Source organism: Oryzias latipes, chromosome 21 (genome assembly GCF_053564925.1).
Source record: "Oryzias latipes strain Hd-rR chromosome 21, Olatipes_Hd-rR_3.1".
NCBI lineage: Eukaryota > Metazoa > Chordata > Actinopteri > Beloniformes > Adrianichthyidae > Oryzias > Oryzias latipes.
In genome coordinates, this window is record NC_136257.1 from 34,460,564 (window position 1) to 34,482,430 (window position 21,867).

The window sequence follows — 21,867 nt, forward strand, 5'->3', positions numbered from 1 at the left end:
TCACAAAAAAAACGGAAAACTTCAGGGTGTTACACCAACATCAGCCACACGCATCCAGGCAGGTCGGGAGAGCAGACTTTCCTTTATGCACCGATCGTCAGGCCTTCAGGTCCCACACGCAACTTCTCGGTCAGCCTCGGCGTTCCTCCACACGGTGGAGGCCCCCGTCGCACACGGCTCCCGCTACGTCTTCAATGTCGGCGTCGACCTGGCGATCAGCTGGTCCGCCTTCCATTGGCTCTCACCCAGAGCTTCATTCCTTGCGGCACGCTTCTGCTGCGCTGCGTCTGCCTCAGGTGCTTGATCCACCGGCAACCGCTCAGAGTTCCATTTACGCAGTGGTGAGGAGTTCTGCCCAATGAGGTCCAGGTGTGTGCAATCAGGTCCATGATCCAATAAAATTAAACCGCATGCAAAAGTTAAAAAAACTAAACAAAACAGCACAACACACAAAACCACCCAACACCAAAAGAAATAGGATCAGCACAAATATTACACACATTCCGGCCCACCTTTGACAACCGCTTTTCTTCAGAAAGATTGGAAAAATCTCCAGGTTACTGTGATTCTAGAACATACTAAAACTCCAGAGTTTTGTTCCACCAAACCAGTTATAAACCACAATCTCTGACTCCCAGTCCATCCTCTGCAAACTTATGGCCTGCGGGGGGGGGGGGGGGGGGGCTCAGTCACCCCTGCATTGTGCACGTACACATGGAACCCACAGTTTAGGGGATGAAGTTCTGCTGCTAAAAGCCCCAACTTTCACCTTTGCAGCAGTGAGAGGATCTGCAGTGAGTTCCTGTGCCCCCGCCTGGTTGATCTGTGACCCCTGAGGTTCCTGGTAAGACCCGAGGTCATCTGTTGACTCTTCAGACTCATTAGAGGCGCTCATCTGGCATTCCCGGCACGCTGCTGCTCACCTGTGGAAGAGGCTGGCTCTCATTTGCACACAGAGCATCCCGCCCCCTCTGTGAAAGGCCACACGGTGGTGTGTGTGTGTGTGTGTGCATGTGTGCCTAGGCTGATCAACTGAGAATCAACTATTTGCTCTTCAGGACTAAGCTGGAATGCTGATAAATGCTGCCCCCCCCCCCCCCCCCCCCATCTGTGGTCTAAATGGAGATCTCACCCCACAAAAAACAGCAGGAAAATGAGCTTCTCGTTCTTTGAGCACCGTCTCTGAAGAAGCTCCTGCCGCTGTGTGAACCGTCTCCTCATGGGAGGAGCTTGAGAGCTGCACTGAACCTGGGGCCCCGCCCTGGAGCCAGGCCTGGGGTTGGGCCCAGGCTGAAAGGATGATGTGGTCTCCTTCCCCGGTGGGCCCACCCCCTGCAGGAGAGCTGGCTACCCACTTTAAAAGCCTTTTTTGTCCTTCTGAGATCAAATTGAACATTTAAGACCTATTTTTAAAAATGTGTTCATCTTATTCTTATATTTTAGATTGACATTCTGCTCCATCAAGGGGCGAGTCCCTTTGACGGACAGGACATTGTGGGCTTGTCTGCTTTGTCCAAAACCTCACTGGAGACACCCCCACTCCATTGAACATCTGCCTGGCAACCCCGCAAGTCGTCCGACACGGGGTCAATGCCTAAGACGACCCCCCAAACAAGAGACGAGGTCCATTGAAAGGTAGAGATCCCCGACAGGAACTGATGGGATCCTCTTCATCTGGAGGGACAAACAGCAGCTCAGGTGTAACATGAATCACAGGGGTCGCCCCCACCATGTGGCAAGCTGCCCCCCTCCCCCCACGCATGCCCTGTTAACATGTCATAAAGGGCGGAGGGCAGTTGAGGAACGGCTTCCAGAATGTTTCCGGGTCTGAAACCAAACAAATCCGAGGGGTGGGGTGGAGTGGGGTGGGGGTTGGCATCTCCTCATGTCGGGCACTCGTGCTAGGTGTCTCCTTTCAGCGCCAGGCCCCCCCCCCAAAGACAAACACTGACAAATTCCCAGGCTGCAATGGATGGGAGCTGATGGAAGCAGACGATGGAAGCAGACGATGGAAGCAGACGATGGAAGCAGCTGATGGAAGCAGCTGATGGAAGCAGACGATGGAAGCAGCTGATGGAAGCAGCTGATGGGAGGAGACGATGGAAGCAGACGATGGAAGCAGACGATGGAAGCAGCCGATGGAAGCAGACGATGGAAGCAGACGATGGAAGCAGCTGATGGAAGCAGCTGATGGAAGCAGACGATGGAAGCAGCTGATGGAAGCAGCTGATGGGAGGAGACGATGGAAGCAGACGATGGAAGCATACGATGGAAGCATACGATGGAAGCAGCTGATGGAAGCAGACGATGGAAGCAGCCGATGGAAGCAGACGATGGAAGCAGCCGATGGAAGCAGACGATGGAAGCAGACGATGGAAGCAGACGATGGAAGCAGACGGTGGAAGCAGCTGATGGAAGCAGCTGATGGAAGCAGCTGATGGAAGCAGAAGATGGAAGCGGCTGATGGAAGCAGACGATGGAAGCAGACGCTGGAAGCAGACGATGGAAGCAGCTGATGGAAGCAGACGATGGAAGCAGACGATGAAAGCAGCTGATGGAAGCATACGATGGAAGCAGACGATGGAAGCAGACGATGGAAGCAGCTGATGGAAGCATACGATGGAAGCAGACGATTGGAAGCAGACGATGGAAGCAGATGATGGAAGCAGCTGATGGGAGCAGACGATGGAAGCATACGATGGAAGCAGACGATGGAAGCAGACGATGGAAGCAGATGATGGAAGCAGCTGATGGAAGGAGCTGATGGAAGCAGACGATGGAAGCAGATGATGGAAGCAGCTGATGGAAGCAGCTGATGGAAGCAGACGATGGAAGCAGACGATGGAAGCAGCCGATGGAAGCAGCTGATGGAAGCATACGATGGAAGCAGCTGATGGAAGCAGCTGATGGAAGCAGACGATGGAAGCAGCTGATGGAAGCAGCTGATGGGAGGAGACGATGGAAGCAGACGATGGAAGCATACGATGGAAGCAGATGATGGAAGCAGCTGATGGAAGCAGCTGATGGAAGCATACGATGGAAGCATACGATGGAAGCAGCTGATGGAAGCAGCTGATGGAAGCAGATGATGGAAGCATACGATGGAAGCATACGATGGAAGCAGCTGATGGAAGCAGCTGATGGAAGCAGACGATGGAAGCAGACGATGGAAGCAGCTGATGGAAGGAGCTGATGGAAGCAGACGATGGAAGCAGATGATGGAAGCAGCTGATGGAAGCAGACGATGGAAGCAGATGATGGAAGCAGCTGATGGAAGGAGCTGATGGAAGCAGACGATGGAAGCAGATGATGGAAGCAGCTGATGGAAGCAGCTGATGGAAGCAGACGATGGAAGCAGACGATGGAAGCAGCCGATGGAAGCAGCTGATGGAAGCATACGATGGAAGCAGCTGATGGAAGCAGCTGATGGAAGCAGACGATGGAAGCAGCTGATGGAAGCAGACGATGGAAGCAGCCGATGGAAGCAGACGATGGAAGCAGCCGATGGAAGCAGACGATGGAAGCAGACGATGGAAGCAGCTGATGGAAGCAGCTGATGGAAGCAGACGATGGAAGCAGCTGATGGAAGCAGCTGATGGGAGGAGACGATGGAAGCAGACGATGGAAGCATACGATGGAAGCATACGATGGAAGCAGCTGATGGAAGCAGACGATGGAAGCAGCCGATGGAAGCAGACGATGGAAGCAGCCGATGGAAGCAGACGATGGAAGCAGACGATGGAAGCAGACGATGGAAGCAGACGGTGGAAGCAGCTGATGGAAGCAGCTGATGGAAGCAGCTGATGGAAGCAGAAGATGGAAGCGGCTGATGGAAGCAGACGATGGAAGCAGACGCTGGAAGCAGACGATGGAAGCAGCTGATGGAAGCAGACGATGGAAGCAGACGATGAAAGCAGCTGATGGAAGCATACGATGGAAGCAGACGATGGAAGCAGACGATGGAAGCAGCTGATGGAAGCATACGATGGAAGCAGACGATTGGAAGCAGACGATGGAAGCAGATGATGGAAGCAGCTGATGGGAGCAGACGATGGAAGCATACGATGGAAGCAGACGATGGAAGCAGACGATGGAAGCAGATGATGGAAGCAGCTGATGGAAGGAGCTGATGGAAGCAGACGATGGAAGCAGATGATGGAAGCAGCTGATGGAAGCAGCTGATGGAAGCAGACGATGGAAGCAGACGATGGAAGCAGCTGATGGAAGCAGCTGATGGAAGCAGATGATGGAAGCAGACGATGGAAGCACCTGATGGAAGCAGACGATGGAAGCAGCTGATGGAAGCAGACGATGGAAGCAGCTGATGGAAGCAGACGATGGAAGCAGATGATGGAAGCAGCTGATGGAAGCAGACGATGGAAGCAGACGATGGAAGCAGCTGATGGAAGCAGACGATGGAAGCAGACGATGGAAGCAGCTGATGGAAGCAGACGATGGAAGCAGACGATGGAAGCAGACGATGGAAGCAGACGATGGAAGCAGCTGATGGAAGCAGACGATGGAAGCACCTGATGGAAGCAGACGATAGAAGCAGACGATGAAAGCACCTGATGGAAGCAGACGATAGAAGCAGACGATGGAAGCAGACGATGGAAGCAGCTGATGGAAGCAGACGATGGAAGCAGCTGATGGAAGCAGCTGATGGAAGCAGACGATGGAAGCAGACGATGGAAGCAGACGATGGAAGCAGACGATGGAAGCAGCTGATGGAAGCAGACGATGGAAGCACCTGATGGAAGCAGACGATAGAAGCAGACGATGAAAGCACCTGATGGAAGCAGACGATGGAAGCAGACGATAGAAGCAGACGATGGAAGCAGACGATGGAAGCAGCTGATGGAAGCAGACGATGGAAGCAGCTGATGGAAGCAGCTGATGGAAGCAGACGATGGAAGCAGCTGATGGAAGCAGACGATGAAAGCAGATGATGGAAACAGCTGATGGAAGCAGACGATGGAAGCAGCTGATGGAAGCAGACGATGGAAGCAGCTGATGGAAGCAGCTGATGGAAGCAGCTGATGGAAGCAGACGATGGAAACAGACGATGGAAGCAGACGATGGAAGCAGCTGATGGAAGCAGTCGATGGAAGCAGACGATGGAAGCAGACGATGGATGCAGACGATGGAAGCAGCTGATGGAAGCAGAGGATGGAAGCAGACGATGGAAGCAGCTGATGGAAGCAGCTGATGGAAGCAGACGATGGAAGCAGACGATGGAAGCAGCTGATGGAAGCAGACGATGGAAGCAGACGATGGATGCAGACGATGGAAGCAGCTGATGGAAGCAGACGATGGAAGCAGACGATGGAAGCAGCTGATGGAAGCAGCTGATGGAAGCAGACGATGGAAACAGCTGATGGAAGCAGACGATGGAAGCAGCTGATGGAAGCAGACGATGGAAGCAGACGATGGAAGCAGCTGATGGAAGCAGCTGATGGAAGCAGACGATGGAAACAGACGATGGAAGCAGACGATGGAAGCAGCTGATGGAAGCAGACGATGGAAGCAGACGATGGAAGCAGACGATGGATGCAGACGATGGAAGCAGCTGATGGAAGCAGACGATGGAAGCAGACGATGGAAGCAGCTGATGGAAGGAGCTGATGGAAGCAGACGATGGAAGCAGACGATGGAAGCAGCTGATGGAAGCAGACGATGGAAGCAGACGATGGATGCAGACGATGGAAGCAGCTGATGGAAGCAGACGATGGAAGCAGACGATGGAAGCAGCTGATGGAAGCAGCTGATGGAAGCAGACGATGGAAGCAGACGATGGAAGCAGCTGATGGAAGCAGACGATGGAAGCAGACGATGGAAGCAGCTGATGGAAGCAGACGATGGAAGCAGACGATGGAAGCAGCTGATGGAAGCAGCTGATGGAAGCAGACGATGGAAGCAGACGATGGAAGCAGCTGATGGAAGCAGACGATGGAAGCAGACGATGGAAGCAGCCGATGGAAGCAGCTGATGGAAGCAGACGATGGATGCAGACGATGGAAGCAGCTGATGGAAGCAGACGATGGAAGCAGACGATGGAAGCAGACGATGGAAGCAGCTGATGGAAGCAGCTGATGGAAGCAGACGATGGAAGCAGACGATGGAAGCAGACGATGGAAGCAGACGATGGAAGCAGACGATGGCAGCAGACGATGGAAGCAGCTGATGGAAGCAGACGATGGAAGCAGCTGATGGAAGCAGACGATGGAAGCAGCTGATGGAAGCAGACGATGGAAGCAGACGATAGAAGCAGCTGATGGAAGCAGACGATGGAAGCAGACGATAGAAGCAGCCGATGGAAGCAGACGATGGAAGCAGACGCTCTTCCACCAACATCCCAGTCGGTCTCTAAAAGAAAAATCTGCTGAATTTCAATCCGATGGAACAACTGGAGACATGATCAGACGACTAACAACACAAACACACACAGACAGGACTCACAAACGGATGAGACGCTCGTCTGAGTTGTGTTCATTTCTGTCACCACTGAGTGAGTGATTGACATGACAGAATGTGAATGACTGCAGACATTCTCCATCATAAATAAATTCAGAGTTCAGTCCTGCAGAATCAAGGCTCTGCAGTCTGCTGTTTCCTCTCTCTGCTGCTGTTGGCTGATGGAGCCGGAACCAGTCACAGGTTGAAAACGCTTGAAAAATGTGGATTGATAAAATATTTTACCCCAAAAAAGTAAAATGATTAATTTTATGTGTCCATAAAGGAGTTTGACTGTGTGGTGAGGGAGAAAAACTGGTTCCACTGGAGATTGGTCCGTGTGTTCTTCCTCCTTTCAATTAATCTCCAAGGAGGTCAAACTGGAAGGAGTTGAGGGTCTAGAACCCCCCCCCCTCCCCCGAATATCTAACCTCTCTTTGGAACAACTCACGGCTGACAGAGGACACCAGAACCGCTCCAAAACCTCTAACTGAAGCATTGGTTTGAAGTTAGAAGTTTAGTTTGTGCACGACTAGGTTCTTCCTCCAAGATTGTTTCAAATCTGCCCCCCCCCCCCCATACCCCCCGGACACTATTGGGGCATCTGGCTCCAATCAGGTCAGTGAGAGATGCTCCCCACCACAAAAACAATTTGAAGTCTTTTGTCAACAAATATCTTGGAATGGCCCTGGATTCAACCTGGAAGTGGCTGAGCGTCTCCTTGAACCAGAATGAGGAGCTTCCTCCTTCAGGAAGACTTCCAATCCCACAATGCCTTGCAGCCCAAGCAGAGAAGCAGGTTGTTCATGCGTGAACTTAGCAACACCAGAACACGCATCCGTGCTGTCCGGGGGGAGAGCTTATTGTTGTTTAGTCTGGGGGGGTCAAACACTGTGCTGTTCCATTATTTGGGGGAGGTTCTATTGAATTCTGTTTGGACCTCTGCTCATGGGCGGGTCCGGACCTTCAGACTCCCACAGGAACCTTCTACTGGGGGGGGCTGCTGCTGTGTGTTCTCTTGTTTATTTCTGCTGGGGGGGGGGGCTGCATGCTGTCTTGGTTGTCGCTCCTGAGTCGGTCAGTCTGGCTTCATTTGGCTTCATAAACGGTTTTTCGGGAACAGAACCAGCACAGAAACCGGGCCAGACCTTCTTCCGGGTCTGGGGCGCCCGCCTGCTGCCAGATTCATGAAGTTCTTCAGCTGGAGGCTCCTGCTTCACACGTGGGTCTGGCTCCACGTGGGAGGGGCTGCTGGACCTCTGGACGCCACATGCACCCCCCCCCTGATGGGTGAGCTAAAATAGCTTCATGTCCTGAGGTGGACTCGGCTCAGCTGTGGCGCTTCTATACATGATGCCCCCTGCTGCTTTTTGCAGCCCCCACCCAAACAGAAGCTGTAATGAACACTTGAGTCTCTGCTGAAGGACCCCCCCCCGGAAGATAATAACAGAGGAAATGTTGAGGAGGAACCAGAGAGAGCCTCGACACCCCCCACCCCCCAGACAAGAAGACAACAGACAGCAGTGAAGCTTCAGGGCTGGGGGGGGGGGGGGGGGGCTGTCTGTGTCCATATTTTCAGTAGTTTTTAGTAAAAAACATTTCAACAAGTGCAGTTGGGGGATACTGCAGTTGACCCCCCCTCTCAGAGCCACAGACATGGCCCTGTGGTGGTGGGGGAGGGCAGCTGATTCGTCCTCCACTGAGGTGACAACTGCCCCCCCCCCCCCCCCCCTTCGTGGCCATGAGCTTATAGCTTACGGATGGGGGGGTGCTTCATTTTTACACACTAAAGGTTCATAAAACTCTGAGGACGTCTGACTGACTTCCTCTCACCTGTGATGAAGACTCTGAGGTAGAGTCAGGGCTGGCTGTCTACCCAGGGGGGTGGGGGTGGGCGGGGCTTCCGTAAACACCTCCTTTACTGCTTAATCATTCAGGCATCTGTTTTCCAAACTCAATCCGGTTGCTGGAGCCTATCCTAGCTGCTGGTTCAGCTCTGGCAGAACCAGCTGGTGGTTTTGAAAGCAGCAGATTCTCTCTCCTCTCCTGATCCTCCAGCTTCAGAGCTGGGGGGTCACCCTCTCCCCGTGCTGACGCTGGTCCAGGGTCACACCAAGGCATCGGGTCCCATTTTCAGAGTCTTAAGCCTGGATTCCAACCCACAACCTCCCAGTTTGAGGGTGAACACTCTACCAAAAAGACACTGAGGTCTGTGAGAGACACAAACAATCCTGAAGGCCTGGAGGATCAAGCACCACTGTGCTGCCTGGGGAGGGTCAGGACCCCCCAGCAGGACAGACTGTTTGGTGTCTCTGGGCCACATCTGGGGGCTTTCAGCTTCATGAAGACGCAAAGGCAAAAGTCTAAACGAAACAACCAGCCAAGTCCCTGAGACTGGATTTATATTTATTGTCAAAAGTGACCCCCCCCCCCAAACAAACAGCCTCCAAGAGACAGTCCTATTTTAAACGGCGGCCCCCTGTCAGAAGAAGTTAGCGTGTGGCGGCTGTAGGCGCCGGCAGCTCGCCATGTCTGCGTGGAAGTGACACGGAGCTTCGTCTTGTTTTATCGCCAGAGATCCAGTTAGTGTGTCAGAACCGGGCTCAGGTGTCAATCACAGCTGTAAAGAAGCACCTGCCCCCCCCCCCCCCCCCATCGAGAACAGGCTGAGAGGAGGAGGTGTTTGGGGGGGTGATGGGGGGACAGCTGCTGTGTTTCATTCTGGATGCTCAGACTGTCGGCGCCATAAAGTAACCTGTGGAAGCTCGTTTGGCAGAGGATGGAGATGCGGGGATGGGGGGGGGGCAGCTCTCTCTCTGCTCAGAGACCCCCCCCCCTCCAAACGGGGGACTCTCATCCCTCTGACTGTGGCTCTGCAGCAGCTCTGTTGTGTGCACGAGCCCATGTGCACGTGCCCCCCCCCCCCCCCCCCCCCCCGCATGTGAGAGATCCAGCAGCAACAGAAACTCCAGGCGGACGTAGAAACAGTAATTTATTGATGTGGTTTGGTTTACATGAGAACAACAAGCACGTCTGTGGGGGCTGGGGGGGGGGGGGGGGGCACTCAGCATCTTCTGCCTCACAAGAGTCTGAACTGCAAAGACACACTAGGGGGGGGCATCAATGTATGACCTGCTTTGTCAGCAACAAAACCATCAGCCAGGAAAAGCTATGGGGTCACAATAATCTTAAATAATCTATATTTATTTTATTTATTTCATTAATTTGTTTGTAAGAATTCATAACTTTCTGATAAAAGCTTCATCTTTGTGGCATTTAAAAACCAAATTAGTTTAAATTAAAATTCAACTTTGATCTTCAACCAATCAGGTTGACGGGAAACCTAATTAACGCGCCGATGAAATCCAGGCGGTTCGGGGTTAGTCCGGGTCAATCCGGGTCAGTCCGGGTACAGCAGGAACCCCGAGAACGTGCTGTACTTGTTATTGTTGCCCCCGTGCGCTTTCCCGCCGTCCAGCTTCACGTAGATCTCGTCCCCGGAGTCCAGGTGCAGCACGGCGCTGTTGCTGGCGTAGTCGTAGTTCTGGTCCGCGTCCTGCGCGATGGCGCTGGCTCGGACCTGCACACAAGCACGCGCACGGTCACGGCGGCCCGCAGAACATGGCAAGAGAAATTCACAAGTGTTGATGAGGGTAGAACATTTCCAGACTACTTCCGGTGAAGCAGCTGGACCGGCGCGTCAAGCGCGCGCAGGAACACCGATAACAGCGGCGCGAAAAGTTCCTCATCTGGAAAAACTCAAACTTTCAACAGTTTATATCTGAAATATTCCCTGATTTATGTTTTCAGCTGAAGTTGAGCTGGAATTTTAATTTTAAATCAAATGTTTGTGAAAAACTAAACGTATCTTCTGATCCAAACAAACCGGAGGTGAAGTTCTTGAACTCCGTTTAACGGGAACGGCGTCTCGGTCAAGCCCCGCCTCTTTACGCGCAGGACTAGACACCTGAACCGTTTACCTGTCCGTTCTTGCACAGGTCCGCCCACATGCTCGTGCCGTCCCCCCCGCGCATCAGCACGTGGTAGGAGAAGAAGTAGGTCCCGGACACCTGGCACGTGAACTTGCCGGTCGTGGCGTCGTAGTGGTTCCCCAGGTTCGTGACCACGTCGTCGAACCGCAGAACCTCGTATCCCTCGTGCGGGTTCTTCAGGCCCACATAGAAGGCGATCTTCGCCCCCCCAGAGGTGGAGCTTTCTTCCTCGCTGGTGTCGGGCAGCTCGGTGCCCGCCAACTCGGGCTGACCGGCGCGTGCCAGGTCTCTCCTGTCGCCCGGCGGCCCCCTGGGACCGGGGGGGCCCGGCTCGCCCGGGGGGCCCCTGGGTCCAGGTTTACCCGGACGTCCCGGCTCGCCTTTGATGCCTTGGACCAGGGTGGGAGCGGGGACGCTGCTGAGGTCCTGCAGAACCTCCAGGGTGGTGCGCGCGGTGGCGCCGTACGGCTCGCAGATCATGCGGCACGTGCCCATCATCTCGTAGTGGGCGCGGGTCCCGGAGGTCTGGACCAGCAGGGGAATAGCGATGATGAGAACCAGAACCATGACGACCCCGATCACCGCGGCGACCAGCCTCCTCCTTAGAGTCTGCGAGGCGCGCGCTGGCACGTGCGCTTTCCGTCGGGTAATGTTGATGAGGGACGCGGGCGAGTGCGGACACAGGCTGGAGGGGGCACGTGATGGGGGCGGGGGTCCCGTATGCGGGAGAGCGAGAAGGAGCGGACACCCCAAAGCTGCGCGCGCGGCGAATGTCCACGCGCGCTGCACACCAGTGAGATTTTTGAGCGGCGATGACGTCACACGACTAGATGACAGTGAACAGTGGTTTGATAATAATATCAGACTAGTTAGTCAATTATTTAATCAACAAGGTCAACTTTACACTCACACCGAATTCCTTCAGTTCTACCAGATCCTGTTTCTGTGAAGGACTTTTCGGGATTTTTTATGCCGTTCCCTTCAGCCTCTCCTGTCTTTATAAAGGATCTCCATCTGCTCCCCAACCACAGCTTCACGTGACGGACACTGCTGTGGAAAACTCTGCTTCTCTGCTTTGAGAAATAAAAACACATTAATTATGATAAGACATTTTTATCTCAATTTTATTTAATAAATATTCTGATTTTATTAACCAAGTATTATATTCACAAATCTAAATTCAGCAATAAAGCTCCTAATTTTCTTGATTTTCTAGCCCAAGTTAGATGTTACTTACTTTCCGTTTCCCCCAGTACAAACAAAAAAGCTATTAAAACGTATCACCTTGCTCAGCTGTAATATAAGTTTCTTTTCTTGCTTGTATCCCCTGGTGTTTATTTTATTTTTTGAACATTTGATGTACAGTTTATTGTTCCTTGTTCTTTTGCTGTATGTCACTTTTGTTCTGCATCAATAAAGAAACATTTTTTTGATGATCTTCCATGAGTGGATTGATCCGATCAGAATCTCTGCGCAGGCGCAGTAACTTCTCAGACAAAAAAAATATTGGTTGTTTCTTTTTAACTCTCATAGTTTTGTTTACATTGAAAATCAGATTTTTATTCTTTGATTCATGAATGTTTTTGAGATTTTCCAACATTTCACGTAAATTTTGATTTCAAAACAAAATCGAATTTTTAAAAAGTCGCATAAATGGAACCAAACGTGATTAAAGCAAATGTAGATCGATGTTTTCCCATAATTCTTAGTTTTGCCTCAGCGCCTCGTTATTGACGGTGAGTCTTTGAGTCAACAGAAGAAAGTTGAATTCGTGAATTTTTAGGGAATTGAACTTCATTTGAATGAAACTTACCTGAGTACACCTGCACTGAAAACAGTTAAACTGGTTTGAAAGGATCCGAACTGAAACCAACGTAACTGAACTCAATATGAACACAGTTCAACATAAATCAGCTGGACGTTAAGAAATGAGGTCAAATTTAGTTAAATGTTTTGAACCAAAAACGTTTCACTGAAACGATTTTTTTAAACATTTTGTGGAAAGATTCAGTCTTTTGGCAGATGAGGATGTTCAGAACCGGGTTCGGGTTCTGCTCTCTTCTGGAGCAGGGAGGATGAGGAGGAGGTTCCCATGCTGGGCTCTTTAAGGAAGTTCTTCTCTGCGTGGGTTCCTCCGTGTTCTGTGCCTGCAGAACCCTGCAGGCCGTTTGTTCTCGCTGAGACTAAACTAAGCCTTCCCGTTCTTCAGAGGAACATGCATCATCCTCATCATCATCACGTCATCTTCAGACAGAAACACGACTGGCGGTTTGCTCAGACTCAGTGAGCTGATGCTTCAGGCTGTGGACGTCCATCATCAGCTGATGGTGGCTCTCGGAGAGCCGCTCTGCCTCCATTCAAACATTCTCAGGAGCATCGCTGAAGTGTGATCAATAACACTGATTGCTGTGATGAAGCTCTGATCTTCTCCGGTTGACAGAAGTCTTCATGAGCTGCTGCCTCCATGACCTCCTTTCTGGCAGCTTCATGCTCTTCCTGCAGAGACTCTGAGGTCAGCTGAGGCTTTTCTGACCTTCACACCAGATCTTTACTCTGAGCTGGACCCACTGCGGATGGAGGAGCCTCCTGAGGTTCAGACGGGCTCCGGGTGGACAGCAGGCGGCGCTGTGCAGCAGCGGTGGGTCAGGGGAACACTGCTCAGAGGCCGAGTTCACCTTGATGCAGCCGCTCGCCTCCAGTTCCTGTTTTACAATGCAGATCAGATGTGGAACACGGAGAGCTGCGGGTCAGTTGCACCGCCTGCATCAGCGCTGCTGCTCCAGAACCAGGAGGAGGATGGAGACGAGGTCCGCTGGGGGTCCAGCCTCCCTCAAATGCCTGTTTCAGCTTCAAATATTCACAGCTTCACTGACCCACAGGAAATCAGAGACTGTTCTTCTGGAAGACTCAATGTCTTCTGAGAGAAGTTCTGCTGAACGTCCAGATTTCTGCAGATGAAACCTCAGAACCAGAACTTCAGGTCCGGTTTGGAACCAACAGTTTCCTCAGCAGCTGAAACACGTCCTCTGTTAGAGCAACAGCGCCATCTAGTGAATGTGGACATCTTCACTGCTGACAGACTCTGAGCTGCTTTGGGGATGAAATTTGGACTTTATCAGAACCGGGCCGAAGCCCGTTAGCTGAATGACCTGAAGAAACATGAACAGCAGATTCTCGGAACCAGCTGGAATGTGATGTTTTCAGATCTTCAGGAGGAATGTGTCCATGAATCCTGCTGCAGATGCTTCTTCAGAACCTGGTTCTGTTCCTCCTGAAGCTCCAGGTCAGAGTTCACGTCCTTCAGACCAGATGGTGCAGGGAGAACCTCTGAGGATCCGATGTGACGTCAGCATCAACAAGAAAATGCCTGAAACCTTCTCCAAACTGGACAATGAAACAACTTCTCATCAGTCATTCATTCATTCATTTTTTCCCGTTTTATCCCTTTTGGGGTCACAGGGCTGCTGGAGCCTATCCCAGCCACTTATGGGCGAACAGGACAGGTCACCAGTCTGTCACAAGGTCACACATATCACACACCCATGCACACTCACACCTAGGAACAATTTAGAGTAACCAATTAACCTATGAAGCATGTTTTTGGACGGTGGGAGGAAGCTGGAGTAAACCCACGCATGCACAGGGAGAACATGCTAACTCCACACAGAAAGGTCCGTCATTGATGTTCTGGTTCAGGTCCCCCAGCCGGGACTTCTCTTCTATTTATAGGAAATATCGTTTCACCTGCAGAATTTTCCCTTTTTGTGCAGCGTAACATTCTTAGAAACTTCAATGTTCTCTATAAAATGTATTGTTTGGTTTTTACTCTGTTAACAGCTCTCACAAAAACTATTCATGTAAATAATTTATTAATACTTGCAGAATTTCATATCCACAAATGTTTTTCAATAAAAGCCATTTTCAATCTTTTGTTTGTTGAAATTAAAAACTATATTGATACAGATAAAATCTCTTCAGACCCTCGAGGTTTCAGGACTCGTGACATTCTGGAGTTTGTTGGGATTGTGGATCTCTAGTTGAAGGTTTCACATTTATTTTTTCTTTTGGTTTTCTTATTATTCAAACGGTTTATTACTGCGATGGATGGATGGGTGGATGGATGGATGGATGGATGGATGGATGGATGGATGGATGGATGATGGATGGATGGATGGGTGGATGGATGGATGGATGGATGTCTGCTTCAGTGACTGGAAGTCCCTCGCTTTTCCACCAGGGGGCGACACGACGTAGATCCAGAGGTTCGTTCGGAGATCGACTGCTCCGGTCTGCAGACTCTATTAGCGGAGCCACGAGAGCGGAGGCACCGCGAGAGACGGTGTTTCGGTTCGGTATCATGGCGGAGGCGGTGGTCACGGTTCGTCTGGTGAGGTCGTTCGAGAAGAGGAACTTCCGGCCCATGGTGTTCCGGGAGGTCCAGCTGGACCAGAGTGTGCGCGATTTCATGCAGCGCGTGAGAGACGGTCAGTCAGTCTGCAGCTGCGCGCGCATGCACGAGCTGCAAGTTCGTCAGAATTTAAAGTTTGATGAACTTGATGTTTGATGTTTGATGTTATACAAATGACGTACTTTTCTAGACTTTTGAGCACTACAAATGTATACAATGCCCAAGACCTCAGAAGCAGGTTCTGAACCACCTGGGACCTGGTTTCAGCCCGGTTCACTAACAGAAGGGGAGAGAGGGGTCCAATGGGGAGGGGTCCAATGGGGAGGGGGAGCGGGTGGTGGATGATCACCTGGGTCTTACCTGTGACAGGATCCAGGTCTCACCGCGTCTCTGAATGTTTCTTTCAGACATCATGACCAGGGCCGGACTTCCTCCCCCCTTCAGAAAACACGCCTACGGTACGTATGACTGCTGTAGGAGGGATCACTGTGGATCACTGTGGATCACTGTGGATCATGGTGGATCACTGTGGATCATGGTGGATCATGGTGGATCACTGTGGATCATGGTGGATCACTGTGGATCGTGGTGGATCACTGTGGATCGTGGTGGGGCCATGCACCAATGTGATCCACAGTGATCCACAAGGGAGGGCCTGTGGTGCACGGTGCAGCATGGGGCATCTTGGTGCTCCGCGGGGGGGCATCACGGGGGGGCACGGACCATCAGAGATGCTCTCAGAATCTTTTGTCAGGCATTCAGAGAATTTTCCAGCAGTTCCTGTTTGAAGGCCAGAGGAAATCTGCCATAAAGATGCTGAAAGTGACGTCTGGAAAATGTCAAACATTTGTTTCTTACGGTTGCAGGTGGGCTACAAAATGAAGAAAAGATCAAATAAACTGTAACGGTCTGCTAACACTGAGACAAACAGTGATGCTGGTTTATGATTCAGCCGTCTGGATCAGTAGTTGACGGGAAACCCGTCACATTTTCTCCACCGAAGCATCTTCAATAAAAATGTATAGTTTTTTTTTTCTTCTTCAGATATTTTTATTTATTTAAAAAAACTACAAAGGCATGAAAACCACAATCGGATCTGCATTTAGAAACTGTATGTCTATTCAGGCTTTGGTTTGTATTGATGCAGAGAATGAATGACTGCCAGAGTTATTAGTTAAATAGGCTCCGCCTACTGCGGGTGAAGCCGCAGACGGGCAGAGACCGTCAACAAGAAGAATATCTCAGACCATCTGATACTCATTGGTGTTCATACAGGCCCAAATAAATACTTCTATTTGAAATACAACTACTCTATTACTCCGTCTACGGTGAACCACGGCACTTTGTGGACATTTCCTCGATCAACAGTTTCATTTCAAAATAACTTTTTTTCTAACTTTTTGGTTTGTAGTTCTAAAATAAATATTTTGAAAAGCAACGACAAAAAAACAAAATTGCTAACATTTCTTTGAAAAACAAACGAAAATTGTAAAAAGAAATAAAAATTTCACAAGACGCAAAAAAATTAGTTTTTTTTCTGAACATCAAACTATTTAGACACACAAAAACAATATTTTGAAAAACACCAAATGTATTTAGAATATGTATATTAAAAATTACTCCTTATTTAAAAAAACAGATAATTTTTTACTAAACCCAATATGCTTAAACAACAAAGACTTATGAAAGAAAACAGAAGCATCAAAAGACGAAGCTTCTGATTGGTTAAAGTGGGTTCTGGTCTGTTTTACGGATGTTCCTGTTTTATTGTCTGTAGCGCTGCTGCTGTGAAATGGATTTTTTACCTGTCCAGGTGTGAACTTTCTGCACGTTTCTGTTTTAAATTGCGTCTTACTTTGAGCTTCCTCAGGTTCTGCTGCTGGAATTGTAATGATGCTCCAGGACTCTCTTGGAAATGAGGCTTTTAATCTCAGTGAGACTTTTAACTAAAAATACAGGTTTGACATGCAAATGTTGTCCAGCAGGCCTCGTGCACGTGCGCGTGCACGTCCATCACAGGAACAGATGCTGAAATGGGGTTTTGTTTGCTTCACTTGATCGTCTCCATGTTCCTGAATCTGCTCTTCTGTGTTCACAGACACCATGAAGATCATCCACCACGCTCACGGAGCAAAGGTACCTGGGCGTCTGAGGAGCATGACCTCTGACCTCTGAAGCAGAAGTTTCTCCTTCTGTCCCAGATTTCTGTAAAGCTATAGTCTCCTGTTAGCTTCTAAATATTCTTGGCCAGGCGGATAGGAGAGTCGTGTAGGATTGACCTTTCCTAGGAACAGAGGGATCCTCTACCAGTCCAGGTTCTTCCATTCTCAGTCTTTCATGTTCACGTCCATGACGGCCCAGTGAGACTGGAGAGGAAGAGGAAGCATAACTCCACCTCACAAACTGCATCTGATTCAACAAGGTCTGGCCAAAGACCAAAGTCGATCTGAAAGATCACCAGTGCAGCACAGAGGAGGCAGAATGATGATGTGGAACTTGGACTAAACCAGAAGCTCCTCTGGAACCAGATTTCATCTGGGCTGAACCTTTATCTGAGCAGCAGATCCACCACAGACTGAAGACAAAGAGAAGAATGGCGGATCCAGAGCTGAAGGGGATCTTTATGAAGCTTAGGGGAACCATCAGAGGTCTGAGGGGACTGCAGAGTTTGCTTTCCACCTTGAGGGTCTCTTCACTGTGATGAGGATGTTCTGTAGTTCTTTATTCTGGCTTTGTGAGAGTTAAAAGCTCAGATAAGAGTCTCCTCAGGCTGACGACTGCACCTTCTCTGTTTCAGACCAACGAGTTGGTGATGAGCACAGAGGATGACGACCAGCTCATTCTGCAGGAAGACCAAAGCCTCCGAGCTGCAGGTGTTGGTAAGAGCTGCTCCTCATTTCAGTCTGGCAGAACCCTCATGGTCCCGAGGAGCACGGCATTCACAGCAGGAACATCAGCTTTATGACTGGAAATTGTTTGTAGAAGGAAGGTGTTGCATGATTCTAAAGTCAGTGATGAGACGGCATCAGGTCTGTGTTCTCATGAGGACCCAGAGATCTTCAAGAGGACCGGTTTCCAACGGTCCCAAACGGACGGGTGCTCCTCAGGTGACGGAGCTGCAGCATCTCAGCTCGGCTGTCTTTGTGTCTTCACAGCTCATGAGACTGAAGTGGCCTTCTTCAACAAGGAGGATTATGGTTTGTACAAAGCCAACCCCACCACTTCCTGGTGACCCCCGGCCAAAGTCTGTGAGGGACAAACCTTTTCAGCTTTTGGTTAGTCTGGCAGCTGTGCTTCTCGCCCGAGTTCTCCTCTTTATTGTTTGTTTTCCAGACTGTGTCGATAAAAGTTGGATTTTCAAGACTGTTAATAAAGTTTGAGTCATTGAATCTCCTTCAGTCGTGTGATGTGTTCATGTCTGCAGAGGAACATCCATCCTACTGCTGTCCTCAGAGGTGAAGGGAGCTTCACGGGCTCTGAGGAACGTCAGGCTCATCCTGGTTCCGCGTGGCCAGAGGCCTGCAGGAGCGTCACGGTGGAGGAGATCCAGGAGGAGCAAGGCGGGCCTCCGCCATTCTGGACTGTAAGCGTGCCGATGACCGTTACCTTATCTGAGGTTCTGGCTGAAAAACTTCAGCTGGACCCATTTGGGTGATGGTTCTGTTGTCTTACAAAAAACCCTGAAGAACACAAGAAAAAGTTTTGCTTCAAGATTTTTCTTTTGGATCCCAGAAGTTCTTCTAAACCAATTGGAGTCCAGGAAACTCCAGAGGGTGTAATCACGCAGAACCCTGTAGAACCGAGCAGATCAAAAAGGACGGGTTCTCACAGATCCAAGACCTGTTTCAGGAACCCAAACCGTCATTTTTTGAATTTATTTGTATGTGAACAGAGTTTATTATTCAGGAAGAGGCAAAAGAATCAGAACCAGAACCACCACATTACAGTTTTGGGTCTAGATTATGTCCTGAAACTGCAGGTACTTGGTCCAAGTCCTCAGATTAACGGAACTTCAGGGACTTTGGACTCAGAGATGACGTCATGCTTTTTGGGCCGTCTTTGGCTTTGTGATAGGCTGAAATCTTCACGCCACCCAATCAGCGGCTCCAAAAATCCGCCATGCTCCGCTCAGCCAATAGTGTTATAGGAGGGCGTGTCCACAGGGGGCAAGGTCAGCTGATGCACTAAAGCGGTGGTGGACTTCAGCCCGCGAGCTCACTCCTTTACTCCGTCCGAACCGCAGTAACGACCTCAGCAAAGATGGCGGAGCTCCAGGTAAGCGTTTGGCGCCGCCGCGGGTCTGCGGGGGGAGGGGCTGCTGAGGGGCTTTGCTAACCCCCGGATGTCCGCGCGGACCAGGACCGCTGCACGCGCCAAGGCAGCAGTCCTGGTCTGTGGAGTTCTGGGCGGTCTGTGGGCTCGCGGGTGAAACGTGTGGAAGTGTTTCCTCTGACGCGCCGCGTGAGCTTTGTTTGTGAAGGAGTCCGTGGACGTGGTGTCGACGTCTGGCTGTCACGCAGCCAACGCGCGAGGCGTTGCGTTCGTGACCTCCCACCCTGTCCGTGACGTCAGCCCAGCGGTTCAAAGTTCTAAAGAATTGTTCTGTTGGACCAAGAACCTGCTCGTGGGCCGAGCCCGTTTGCGTGTCAGAACGGTTCGGCTAGTTTACGTGCACGTGCTGTTGGGGCTCCAGTGCCCTCTACTGGTTGGGGTTGGGGCACCTGCCGTGCGTTGCTATAGAAACGGCCCCTCCCTCATGCTGCAACACCTGAACGTGTCCGCAGGCGCAGTTTGATGCCGCGGCAGCGGAGGTGAAGCAGCTGAAGGCCAAGCCGACCGACGAGGAGATGCTGCAGGTCTACGCCCTGTTCAAGCAGGCAAGCGTGGGCGACGTCAACACAGGTAGGACCGCCCCCAGAGGCGCCCACGCCACGCCCCCAGAGGCGCCCACACCTGCTGGTGCCCGTCTGACGGCTCTGATGTGTGTTTGCAGCTCGTCCTGGGATGCTGGACTTCACTGGAAAAGCCAAGTGGGACGCCTGGGAGAAGCAGAAAGGTGAGTGGTTCTGGTTCCGGTATGACCGCTCAGACTGAAGGTTCTAGGAGGTTCTGCACACTCGGCCCACCTCTGTCTTCGTAGACTGGAGGTGAGGCTGCACCTGATTGGCTGCTGCCATCAGTCGCTCAGTGACACTAAAAGGGAAATCCGTGGACTCATTGAAATATCACGGATCCTGCCTCCAGTCACGGATCAGACCACGACAGAACCGGGTCTGAGGACTGAAGGTGTCCAGAGACAGATGCGTCCACGCTGAGGGCCGGCTCTCACTCGTCACGCCAAGGGGCATTGCTCGCCATTTTGGCTCCACTCAGGACACCTTTTGTGTCTTTGTACTAAACTAAACACTAGAACAGTAGGGGGCGCTCTCTGTCCGAACATGACAATCCACTCAGTGGGTGTGGTTTCATGACGAACAGCTTGGTGACGTGGACTCTGCATGACTCCGCCTTCTTCCTGAAGCTTTGTTGGTGTCATTGTGGGTCTGAAAAACCTCTTCATGAGCCTGAGCTGCTGAGAACAAGATTCATCTTTAGTGGTTCTTAAGTTAGCCAATCAGGAGAGACCTCTTCTCAGGGAGGCGGGGCATAACCCAGAGCCCAAAAGCTGAAAAGGACCCCCCCCCCCCCCCAATACTCAATTTGACCAAATGCTGGAGGACCGTGGTGGAGTTGCGTGTCCGTGGTGACTATGAATGCTACAGCGTTACCATGGTAACATTAGCTTCCTGCTGGTCCTGGGCAGGTTTCTGTAAGAATCTTCACACGTCAGTGTTGGCGGGCACGAATGTGACGTGACCTCTGTCCCATCAGGCAAGAGCAAGGAGGACGCCATGAAGGAGTACGTCAAGCTGGTGGAGGAGCTGAAGCAGAAGTACGGAATCTGAGAGGAGCCCCGCCCCCTCGACCAGCCGCACACACGCCTTAACCAGCACACGTTTACACGCCGACGGGTCGAGACCACGCGGCCGATGGCATGAAGAGCCACAAACCCCACCCCCCTGAGGTGCCACTAGCCAGGTGCTTCTGAAGAAGTCCTGTCATTTCAGAATAAAAGAAAAATACATTTCAAAATAAAATCTGACTGAAGTACTGAGCTGGTTTGAGTTTTTCTGTTGAATCTCATGGATGCTGTCCTCTCAAGGGGGGGCTGTTCAGGATCCACCAAGACCCCCCGATGAAATGTGCAGTTTTTCCAAACTGTTTGCGGATGTTAAAAAGGTTGACTTTATTGGTCTAATGTTGGTATAATTGAGTTGGTTGGGGTTGCATGAAAACTCTTCGGTTTATTGAAGAAGAAAACTTGTGGAGGTGGATTCAAGGTCGAGTTAGGAGGCCTGACAGACTAAACAAAGCTGAATCATGGTAAAGAGGGTGCATTGTATCCTGGGTGCCATAGATTCAACAAGGTTCTGGAAACATTCCTCAGAAACTTCTGTCCACGCCGACATGACAGCATCACACAGTTGCTGCGGATTTGTCAGCTGCACATCCATGATACCGATGTCCCGTTCCACCACATCCCAAAGGTTCTCTATTGCTGTGTCTTCCGACCGTGCTCCTCAGGGCAAACTGTCCTGCAGTTTTTCAATCCAGCAGTGATGAGACACATCTATTTTTGAGGACAGTCATTGTCAGGTTCTGCAGAGCCTGATGATGAGCTAAATCAGGTGTGCATAAGCAGGGCTACATGGAAAACATGCAGGACAGTCTTCCCTAAGGACCAGTGTTGGGAAACACTGATCTATTGGTGACTGTGGAGGCCCTTTGAGTCCAGAGAAGTCATTGTCATGTTCAAGAAACCAGCTTTCTGACATGGCGCCTTATTCTGCTGGAAGTAGCATCAGAAGATGGTCCACTGTGGTCATGAAGGGATGGACATGGTCAGCAACAACACTCAGTTAGGCTGTGGCAGTGGAACCATGTTCAGTTGGTACTAAGGCACCAAAAGTGAGC

The 21,867-nt window shown here is 50.8% G+C and overlaps 2 protein-coding genes across 3 annotated transcripts; one reads left to right on the plus strand and one right to left on the minus strand.

Annotated features, from left to right (window-relative positions):
• Positions 1–9,713: 9,713 nt before the first annotated feature.
• c1ql2 (complement component 1, q subcomponent-like 2) lies at positions 9,714–11,140 on the minus strand. The gene is made up of 2 exons (XM_078939272.1): positions 10,434–11,140; positions 9,714–10,033 (listed from the first exon to the last, which is right to left on the minus strand). Exons 1-2 carry the CDS (start codon positions 11,010–11,012, stop codon positions 9,854–9,856), a joined length of 759 nt encoding a protein of 252 aa, XP_078795398.1. The 5' UTR covers positions 11,013–11,140; the 3' UTR covers positions 9,714–9,853.
• A 3,598-nt stretch (positions 11,141–14,738) lies between these two features.
• On the plus strand, positions 14,739–21,007 carry dbi (diazepam binding inhibitor, acyl-CoA binding protein). 2 transcript variants are annotated; one of them, XM_078939006.1, is made up of 9 exons: positions 14,739–14,929; positions 15,261–15,311; positions 16,952–16,989; positions 17,651–17,732; positions 18,009–18,128; positions 18,278–18,436; positions 19,638–19,755; positions 19,847–19,909; positions 20,725–21,007. In XM_078939006.1, the coding sequence occupies exons 4-9, from the start codon at positions 17,679–17,681 to the stop codon at positions 20,796–20,798; spliced, it is 588 nt and encodes a 195-aa protein (XP_078795132.1). In that variant the 5' UTR covers positions 14,739–14,929; positions 15,261–15,311; positions 16,952–16,989; positions 17,651–17,678; the 3' UTR covers positions 20,799–21,007. The 2 variants fall into 2 exon arrangements, with proteins under 2 accessions (XP_078795132.1, NP_001158334.1); NM_001164862.2 differs by lacking the exons at positions 14,739–14,929; positions 15,261–15,311; positions 16,952–16,989; ... (1 more) ...; positions 18,009–18,128; positions 18,278–18,436 and adding an exon at positions 19,015–19,128 and having other exon boundaries at positions 20,725–21,004.
• The last annotated feature ends 860 nt before the right edge of the window (positions 21,008–21,867 follow it).

Bases quoted from the DNA above. Each gene is read 5' to 3' on its own strand.
- c1ql2 (XM_078939272.1), bottom strand. From the start codon at position 11,012: ATGGTTCTGGTTCTCATCATCGCTATTCCCCTGCTGGTCCAGACCTCC. The intron at 10,034-10,433 runs GTAAACGGTTCA...GCTTGTGTGCAG, and splicing joins ACCTGTGCAAGAACGGACAG to GTCCGAGCCAGCGCCATCGC.
- dbi (XM_078939006.1), top strand. From the start codon at position 17,679: ATGACGACCAGCTCATTCTGCAGGAAGACCAAAGCCTCCGAGCTGCAG. The intron at 17,733-18,008 runs GTAAGAGCTGCT...GTGTCTTCACAG, and splicing joins CCTCCGAGCTGCAGGTGTTG to CTCATGAGACTGAAGTGGCC. The intron at 18,437-19,637 runs GTAAGCGTGCCG...ACGTGTCCGCAG, and splicing joins GGCCTCCGCCATTCTGGACT to GCGCAGTTTGATGCCGCGGC.